At 36.3% G+C, this 11,028-nt stretch overlaps 1 protein-coding gene across 1 annotated transcript in view; it reads left to right on the plus strand.

The window, feature by feature from the left end:
* The first annotated feature begins 5,305 nt into the window (after positions 1 to 5,305).
* The window catches only part of Slo2 (slowpoke 2), a 144,398-nt gene continuing 138,675 nt past the window's right edge, over positions 5,306 to 11,028 (plus strand). Inside the window, exon 1 of the mRNA XM_078192780.1 lies at positions 5,306 to 5,411. Coding sequence (XP_078048906.1) covers positions 5,311 to 5,411 — 101 coding nt within the window. The 5' untranslated portion in view covers positions 5,306 to 5,310. The remainder of the gene's footprint in view (positions 5,412 to 11,028) is intronic.

Below are 11,028 nucleotides of genomic sequence, written 5' to 3' on the forward strand. Positions count from 1 at the left end.
ATAATTATAACATAAAGGGTTATCACGATTTTCTAATTATTACATTCTTGAAAATCAAATTTAAAGTGAAATCAAATTAAATTAAAATTAAATCAAAATTAAATGGTAATAAATGAACGATTAATATATTTGTTGTATTTAAAGGAAGGGGTAGTATTTCTTGGCTTTTGGGGTATAGAAAATTAGTATTGCACACTACCATCTATGGTAAATATATAAGTATCTATTTTTGAAAAATGTTTCATCGATTCTCGATAAAGCAATTTTTTAAGGAACGAAATTTTTTGTTCCTGAGATAAAAAGTCTTTTCTCGCCAGTCGGTCACCAAAAACTACCCTCCCTTCATTATCTACATCTACAGAAATAGCAAAAATATGGTATACACAATATTCGGTACTTGCAAACTCGCCTTAAATCGCCAACTGTCGATAAAAATGGAAACAACACTGTGCTACAATAGCGGACTCTATCTAAATGTAACGGTCAGCTGGAGTACTATGTCCGACTGCAACGAAGAAAAGGGGTGGCTTTCAGAGGGTTACCAGTTTTCGAAAATATAGTAAATTCTCCCTAAGTGTCCCGGAGCTCGAAATTCGAAAAAAGACAATTGTAGAACACTCGATCACGATTTTTCGAGTCTCGTGACTCGCTTTTATATAATTACTATGTACTTTATTACATGCAACCCTTATTAATCTAAAACATTACTAACACCAAAAATTGATTCCTTAATCCAATCAGTAAATCATTTACCATGCAATCAAATTTTTAAATATTTTGCCATCCAAATTTTGTAAACCTTTAAGTCGATTTTTCATTACTTTCTCAAGAAATGCATCGAAGCTCGAAAGACGTCGCAATCAATGCGGTAAATTCCGCGCAACTCCTCCTCTTCCTTCGCACTTTTCCTTTTCCTTTTGGCTAGAACCGCAAAATTGGCGCACCGTTTGCCAAATTCTGAACAACGGAGTAGGGGATCGCGCATCAATATTCCAACAGTTGCGTTCTCCTCTCCTCGACAGGAGTGCGCGAAGGTCAGCGTCCTTTTTCCTCGCGGTAGGTGTTCAAATGTTGGGTCAAGTAGGGCGACGGTGGGCGTCGCGACGTTTAAAGCGACGACTTGGTCGTCGTCGCGACGACAACGCGTCATCATTGGACCGCGAGACGCCGTCGGGTAAGCGTCGAGGGCGCGAGCTTCGAATAACAAGACCGCCGCCGTTCGTTACGTGGAGAAAACGTGATCGCGTCGCACGTGCCGCATTACGATCGAGAGCATTGTTGCAAGCATCTGTCCTGCTTGTTCTAAACCGCGTCCTTGCGCAAACCGATGGATTAATATACAGTTTTTCGACGGACAAGGCGAACCCTCATGCATTTAATTTCGCGACGCGTTTAATTTCGCGACGCGTCGAAGCACCGCGCCGAGATACCTGGCGCAGTTTAACCGGAAGTAAATGCATTAATCAGTGATCCATTTAATTTTCTGGTAGATCATCCCGCGATCGAGAACGTGGATCTACCTTAACGGGTTCGAAATACATCCCGTTTTGTTCCTGTTCGATCGTTCAGCAACGTCGATTTTATTTAACATCCTTGGACATAAAGATTGTTTACAAGGGATGAACGCGAAGTGGTAACGCGCGGGCACGAATCGGTGATCCTTGGTAAAAGTGTTTTCCCATGGCCGATCGATCACAGTGATAGAATTTTCTTGAATTGTTTAACAGCCGTGATGCACGGCATGGTAACCGTTTCAAGCAACGTTGTGCATCGACGATCGATGGACGAAAAGTGTCGAATGTTCGATTGCGGTGCTCGTCGCGAGTGCTGCGGATTCAGTCGATCGTGGATTCCGCCGGTGTAATGAACGGTCATGACGGCCCGCTCGTGCTACGCACGGGAATGTCGGCACTTTTATTGCTGGCATAAGTTACGAAAATGTGGACTACGTAAGTGCGTCAGAGTACCATGTTTCATATGCGAGCACTGTGCAATTTTTAGTTATTCATTTGTAAATTTTAATTGCTTGAATTTTTATTTCAATTGAATTTTTATTTAAAATGTTCTATAATATTTTAAATATTTTTTTAATCAATGTATGTGTTTTTAGAACAATTTATTTCTATTAATATTCTCCCATATTTTCTTCTCACGTTTTCTCTGATATATGACTGTATAGTTAAGGAAATGACTATAGTTAAGGAAAATTATTATTATAAAAAGAGAAACTGCATTTGTCTAATTATACCTATTGTATAATAGAGCGTTCAGTATATTTTTTGTATAAATATAATATTTTCTACCAGCAATAATAAAATAATATTTATTAAATACTACGTGATGAAATATTATCACAAGGAAGGGATGAAACTCGCGTATTTTTCTATAAATCTACATAAAATTTAAGAATAACCCAATCTGTAATAAACTACAATTATCATGATTTGCTCATAAGTTTCAAATAATTAAATAAAAGTACATAATAATTAAGAATAATTAACATAGGAGAATACGGTCTAAGCATCCCTTATTTCTTTATAATTCAAATTTCGTCGGATTCGACGTTTCGATATGCAGGCATTGTAGGAAAGAGAATATGATAAATAGATGAGAGACATTGGAGCAGTATAAATAATGCCATTACCCCTCTGTAGAGAATGTTTGAAGAATTTTAATGCAGCCGCAACGGGGACGGCGTACTGCGCCGTATGAAATGCGTAAATCCCAGCTGGTTCATTTCTTTCCTTCAACTTTATTGCAAAAACGGTGGAACAAGTCAATTAAAATGATAAATATAAATTCGACTGTACTATAACTACTATTACTGAATTTTGATTATGCTTAACATACTTGTCCCTCCGTTTCTGCAATAAAGTTAAAGGAAAGAGAAACGAACCAATTGGTTTACGCGTAAAAGCTACATATCGCGCGGAGCTCAATTAATGCATAAACTGGATCGAACGGGCTATTATTGTAGTGGTCCATTGTTAAATTTAGGATGGATAATTCAGGATTTGTGAAACGAATACATGTGGGACACCGATATCGACACTTCAAGTCCGTTATTTCGCTACCGTGACGCGTACTGCTTCTCCCTCGATCTATAAACGAATCGACGTTTTTATAAGTCCCCAGAAAGAATCGCGAAGCTTTTCAATAAATGTTCTGTCAAGGTCGCGCCATTATTAATCTTATCAAAAATTAATTAATTTGGAGAAGAGGATACTGCGTGAAGAAATAAGACGAGGAAGATGAATTGTCTGTTAACCCTTTGCACTCGAGACGTTCTATCTCGAATTTCAATGTAGTTTTCTTGATCTATAGTATTTTCATTTTTTACGAATTATTGTATTTTATTTATATGAAATTGAGTCATATGAGTCGTACAGTAGTTGCAATTTTAATTTTTAAACACTGAGAACTATGATAATGTACAAATTATTTTGTGATATGATAGAATTATTTATAGTGGTGGTTTAGAATCACCAATCTAGTGCCAAAGGGTTAATAGTACCTTAATGGTATCTATACTATTCTATCTATATATCTATATCTATTATACTATAATATAACTATATTAATAGTATCTGTACTATTAATAACATCTACATAATATTATAACACAGTCAACTGCACTTTTAACCCTATCTCGTCTCAAAGTGCTAGACAAAAATGCTCCTCCATCTTACGCCTCGGAGAACAATAGTAAATCGTTTAAAATGGAATCAATTGTACCTCTAAGTAGCCGATCGATCAGTTCATTGATCAATTACTAGGCCGACCTTCGGAGAACAATCAAGATTATCTAGATTTCTAGATCGTTAAATGTTGCATCGAATGCAATATATATGCATAGCAGTTCGCATCAGCTGATACGACAGAACTAACAACAGGGATAGGGACGGTCCGTGGTCAGACCAGTGGAATGGGAACGATCTATTGCTATGAATCAGACTAGCGAACAAGTGAATAACCAGACAGGTGGAAGAGAGATAGTTTACGTATTGCACGTGTGCAGCGAAAGTGATACAATTGGAAAATAGTAAGTTGTAGTGTGTTACATGTGACGAAAATGTCATGAAGCTACTCTAAAGACTAAATAATTTAATTTATAGTTTTATACCGTATATAATTTATTATTCTATACCCTATGTAATTTATAACTCTATATCGCATATAATTTATAATTTTCTATAATTTTTGTACGCTATAAAGTTATGAGTTATAAAAGGTATAAAATTATAAATTATGTACGGTATAGAGTCATAAATTATATAGGGTAAAAAGTCGTAAATTATATAGGGTATAAAGTCATAAATTATATAGGGTATAAAGTCATAGATTATATACGCTATAAAATTATAAATTATGCACGATATAAAGTTTTAAAAATACACTTCTGGCGATTATTTCATGCATGTTCTCGCAGTATAATTTTTGACGAGAACTAAAAACCAGGTGTTCTTTATTCGTGTCACTTTTGACTCTAGGGTGCAATATACAGGGTGCAATATGCAAGGCGCATACCCTAACCTACCCGGTTATGGGCTAATTAAAAAAATAAGTCGTCTATTTTGTCAAAGAAAACGAGTTCAACCCTCTTACTACCGACCCAAGCAAAATATAGAAAACATCTCTAATAAATTGATAAAGATTCAGAAAGAAATTGCAAAAATTTCATAATCTTTAATAATTATCAAATTCAAAAAGGAAATTGCCATTTAGTAAAAATATTAAGATGGAATAGTTTTGCAAGAGGAACCAACAAAGATACATTATTCTTGAGCACTGAGAGGGTTAAAAACCTCCGCCAGGTTTCATAGCCTGAGTGTAACAAGTAGTACAAGTATGTTATGGTCAGACGCCCCACTTGATTCCTATCCAACAGTATTATTAGTTCGCCCTATTTTACGTCGAAAACGAAACCTCAAATTAAATGAATTTATTCTTGCATTGCACCTGACTCTTGGACACATAATATTAACAAATATTATCTAATAATTTTTACAACATACATAGAACAGAAGTTAAAAATAAAATAAGATTGAATAAATATACTTTTAAGATTTGAATCGACGGTGTTCTCGTCTTATTTATGGGAAGACGAAGAAACTCTATAATTAACGGATCGGTATAACTTTGTTTTGCAGATTATGACGCGAGGATTCTTCAGACTATGATCGTGTGACCACCGAACAACCAACAGTGGCACTCGTGAGTGTTCTTTATCGTGGTGCCCTCGGTAGACGCGATGGGTACGCGAACGCATCCGTCAAGGAGCCATTAAATTCCGAAGACCCATCCACCACCATGAACGAGCCCGACCCTTGCCTTCCACTTCTTCTGCCACCCAGATACCGACTTCGCGATCTCATTTTGGGGGACTATGCTTTCAACGACGACGGGGAACGGTAAGTCAAATACTCTTTTTACACTATACTAAATATAGTACTACAACCCCTGGCAATGAATACTTGGCTAGAATTAACAATTACGAATTAATTTAATCCTCTTAACGATGACCAGAAGAGTCGTCTATTGCTCGATCAAACTGTACAAAACTAATTGATATAGTTTAATAATGTTTCCGAGAGAAATTACAGGAATTTTGTGAAATCTGATATTTACCGAATTCAAAAAGAAAGTAAAAATAATTCGCTATATATCTATAGTATTCAATATTTCATGACGTTTCTACGCGTGTCTATGATTGTTTTAACGAGCGTCGATATGCTATATTTAAGATTTAATCAAATTAGATCCTCGACGGCAATCTGGACCGTAAACGATATCGAGCCGTCCTCGGTGAACGGAGGAGAGGGGTTCAATAAATTATTTGCAAGAACTCCGAGAATTGGCCGAGAGAGAACCACTTAAATAGCGGTGCAATTAAATGTTTAATGTATAATCACATCTGGATATTAGAAAGCGTCTCAGACGTTCCACTACTCTTCAGAGACGAGGGAAACACGACTGATCACTTTACTATGATTCAACATTCTTTAATTATACGTGTCTTTAATTATAAAAATACTGGCTTCTGTTCTACATTTCTCTGAAATCATTGATTTCTAACTCGATTTTATAGAATAGAAATAAAGCATAGTATTGCTTCTTTAGAGACATTAATATTAGTGTCGGAAATTATTTACAGACATTATTATTAGTACCGCATTTTTAAAGCCATTAATATTAATGTCGTATTTTTAAAACCTTTAATATTAGTGTCCCTTATTTGCAGACATTAATATCAATATCGTTTCTTTAAAGCTCTTGATATCAGTGCCGTTTAATTAAAGGTATCCTTACCATCAAGAAGATCGATGTTGCATAATTATATAGTTTATGGCATGTCACGCTTCAACGTCACATGACTATGGTCTCCTCGCGTAGGAGAGTCTCTCATTGTTTACTTATTTGAGAAGCGCCATCCCTTTAGGTGGAGATACCTTTAATCGGCTTACTCGTGGACGCTTCAATTATGCTAAAGTGAATCGAAGCCTATATTAGACAAATTAATAACTTCCTTAACGTGTCCTTCAGGATCATTTTAATCAACAGTTATTACATGTCATGGCGTTCACCTGAAACCTATACTACGTCGTCTAATGTCTGCCTTTTCTTCGAATAATAATAAATAAAAATGTCACGATTACAAAGTGCTGAATATTTTAATAATTAAGAAATATTTTAGGAATACTAGGAATACTTTATTAATTCGAGCTAGATATATTTAAAAAATTACTTACTTATACTAGGAATAATTTACTAATTCAAGCTAGAAATATTTAAAAGAATACTTAAAATTAGCATTTTACTGAAACGAGAACGAATTTGCTTAGGACTTATAACAAAGGAGCTTATGTGCCACGATCTTTCCCATAAAATACTCGCACTCATATCTTGCGCAAGGTGCAAGAACTCTATGATACCGCGCCGTTGCATATATGATAACTATCACGTCGAGAATAATGCCATCAGAGATGCATTAATGCAAATACATGCAAAATTCTCCATGCATTCGTATCACCATTTCTGATAACATTGCCATACGAGCTTTCTATCACTTTTATTATAAGATTTATCGAATAACTGGCAAACTGTTCCTGCATAATTTATCAATTACGACTATCAACAGACACGTTGGAACTTTGCTTAAAGAATAATGCAAATACGAAGCTATACATGTAGCGATACCATACTATACAACTGAATTAAATTAGTATAGAGAACTATAAATCTAAAGCACGAAATCAGATGTATACTTAACGTCACCCTAACAGTTTTAATTACAATGTAATCATATCCGTGCCATAAGCCTTGGAGGTAATAAATTATAAGTAGAAATGGATGTCATGCTTTTGAGGTCATTGACCCTTTACACTCGAGTGGCGACTCTGAGGTGACAGTAAAAATTACTATACTATTGTCGGAAGAATTTTTACAGTATTGAATTAATTTGCGTTCATATACATCGAATTAAAACACTGTAATAAAATAAAGATGAACGAAAATAAATAAAAATACTGTAAATTGAAACGAACGTCTCTATTTCGAGGTTAAAATAGCCTCCATTTTGGTGTTAAAATAGTCTCGAATTAAGGGTCAACGAAACATAATCATCATCATATTGTTTCTACTCGCGGATCTGCGAATGATGTATTGAAATTTATTTAATTAAAATAATCGAATCGGTCAATTACTGCTCGGACGCTAAGCTGGGTCAAAGCTGTTTGTTTAAATGGCTCCCCCGCATTCATAGAGCCGCAGAACGCGTAAGCAACTTCGCATTTACGTGATCATAAAACTAGTGCAATTTGCATAGACGTAAAATTTTACTGTTCCGCGTACGCTGCACCCCCCCCGGACCGTGCCAACTTTTGCGAAAAGCCGGCAATTTATACCGCGACGATATCACATAGATTGCTCCACTTTTAAATTCGTGTAGTAAAATTCTTATTCTCAGCGTTCCCGCCGTCGTTGAACGGCCTATAAAGCATTTTTACACGTGGCCAAGCCTGACCCCATCGAGCCGACGACACAGTCGGATCAAAAAAATGTGACATAGAAAGGCATTGTCTTATTTCGCGCGGAACCCGAGGGCCACACTTGACACAATTAGTATCGACCGACGTTTCTATTTTTGTTATTTTCCGCTGTCCTATCGCTTTTTGTCAACTACTTGTCTTATTGTCAAACACCTCTCATTGTCCACCAGCTCGCACTTGACCATTCACGGGGAACATGGTACGATAGCGAACATAAGCTTGCGGCGACGAATTTCAACCCTTAAGGTCTGAGATTTGTTTTTGTAATATACAGCTTTTATAATATATATATAAATTTGTATAATAATAGAGAAGATGCAAAAATATTATATTAAAATTTTATATATGGTCGTACACGAATTAATGAATTTTTAGCGAATTTCTAACGAATTAATGAATTTCTATCGAATTTCTAACGAATTAATGAATTTTTCCTAGTATGAATTTCTACCGTTTTTCCTATTATGAATTTCTGCCATTTTTCTACCATTTTCCATAGCATAAATTTCCATAATTCTTCATACAATAATTTTCAACTAATCACTATTAGATACTACGTTCTTTACCAATAATTTTGCAATCAGATCTCGTTTTACCAAATGCCGCATTTTCGTCTGATTCTTTTATCCGTAAAAGGAACACAGCACGTGCTAACAAGGGCTTTATATGACCCCTTTACCCCGACTATATATAAGTACGACTGTTCAATGATAGGTACTGTGTATGAATATTTTCGACGGACATTAATTAATTCAGTCGGATCTCGAGTACGAAATGAATTTTTATGAAAAAGCAATGAAAAATGCATTCGGTCCAACGACGCCTTTATCGACTACCATGTTAACAATAAACGAGACAGCACCGTCCCGTTTTCACGTAATCGACAATTGAATCTCCGTTGTTAAAGGAGTCAGGGAAACGTGTAATTTGACAAAGTATAATGGTATCTCTATTTGCTAGGAAATTAAATATTTAGATTAAGGATTCGACTCTCGACTTTCATGTTATTTGGCGTAAAAATCGCCTCTATGTTATACAATTAAGAGAAAATTATTTTTACGGCGTTAGTTTTTTATATTGTTAGATGTTTTTTCACGGCATTAGTTGTCTTTTTACGTCGTTAATTGTCTTTTCACGTTGTTACCTATGTCTGTAATCCGTCCTAAAAATCGCATCTACGTTAATAATTGCGAGGAAATCATTTTCACGTCGTTGGTTATCTTTTCACGTTGTTAATTGTCCTTTTCCCTCGCTAATTGCCTTTTCACGTCGTTAGTTGTCTTTTCACGTTGTTACCCTTACCTATAATCCGCCATAAAAATCGCGTCTACGTTTATAATTGCGAAAAAATCATTTTCACGTTGTTACCTGTCTTCTCACGTTTTTAATTGTCTGTTGACATTGTTAGCTATCTTTTCCCGCCCCTGGTTGTCTTTTCACCCCGTTAATTGTCATCTCACGGCCCCGAGAGTATCACAAAATATAACTCAACGCGGTTAACGCGTTAATTCGTTGATTAAATCTGATGTCCTTTGATACCCCTTCTAAAAATATCATTTCCCGTGTTCCCTTTAATCTCGGCTCTTTCATACCCGCGCTTTTATAATCCTACACACACGCGGCCGGCACCGGTGGAAACGCATACGCGAACTGCCCAGAATTGGTGCATAAAATTGTTAAACATAAGCTTTAAGATCGCGCTTGCCCGGTAACGAAGGGTTGCCGCGGTCACGCGCCCCCGAGCTCTCTTCGTTAGAGCGCCGGCGAATTTTCGGGGTCTGCGGCACGTACACACGGTTCGAATCGTTCCCATCGCAGGGATTCTTAATTTCTTTTCGCCTCGATCGATTCCCTGCCGCAGCACCTCTCGTCATTAAAGAAGATAGCAACAGACTAACCGAAGCGACTTCCCCCACGGTTCGTTGGTCTCCCGCCCGTGCTTTAGTTTCGTCAAGACGCCGGAAGGTGTAACAAACCGCGAACGAGAGGAAACGGTGGACACAGAAGACACAATTAACTCTCTTCCCATTGCTGCGAAGTCTTTTCTATCTTCCTTGACTTGTCAGATTTCTTAAATTCGCTTTGTAAGTTCGGACGAAACTTTTGCAAGTAACGCGACAAATCTCGTCCTTCGTTACAATAGCAGAACTTAAAAAAGCAATTTAGTCATTTCTTACAAACTTTCTATTTATTAAAAAGAAATTCGTGGGAATCAGAGCAGATTGAAAACAATTATATAATTTCAGAAAATTTTAACGTAATAATTATAATTGGTCTTTAACCCCTTGCACTATAATAAACATAAATACATAAGGACAGTAAAAGAAACAAAAATCGCCTGGCCCTATTAAGGAAAATATTAAGGATAATATGTTCCTTAATAAAGTGCTAATCACCGCAGCGTAATCGTAGCGCAAGGGGTTAAGCAAGTTATCGAGATATTATCTATACCCCGAGTTCGCAGTTGTTGATACGGAATATTTATTTCTAGCGAAGACCAACGAAACGTCGAGGCTATTATAAAAGTTTGTCGGAAATATAGAGAGTGCTGTGCAGAGGGGTCGAGGGGCTTCCTTCTTGTTTAATTATCGTAAAACGCAACCCTGCAACTCTAGAACGATTCCATACGTATTCAAAAAATTTGATCGTGCGGAAAAAATTCATAATTCTGTGCAGCTCGAATATTTTAGCGTTCTAACAATTTTAGAAATTGTTACATTCGCGTCGGATCACCGAAAATCCTATCTAAAGAGAGGTCGTTAGCTTCGAATTAATCTTCGGAGTGAACTCGCTTCGATCGCAATTAAAATTACGATAAATTACGGCCGAGATGAGTACTTCACGGCATTATGTCTTAGCTATTTCCTGGCTGAGCCTGATATTACAGGCTTGCAAATTATATATTTATATAGTATATATTTATTATATTTATATAATAATATATTAATTTAGAGTAAAATGTAACGTAAGAATTTAATTA

Source organism: Augochlora pura, chromosome 1, assembly GCF_028453695.1.
Source record: "Augochlora pura isolate Apur16 chromosome 1, APUR_v2.2.1, whole genome shotgun sequence".
Classification (NCBI taxonomy): Eukaryota; Metazoa; Arthropoda; class Insecta; order Hymenoptera; family Halictidae; genus Augochlora; species Augochlora pura.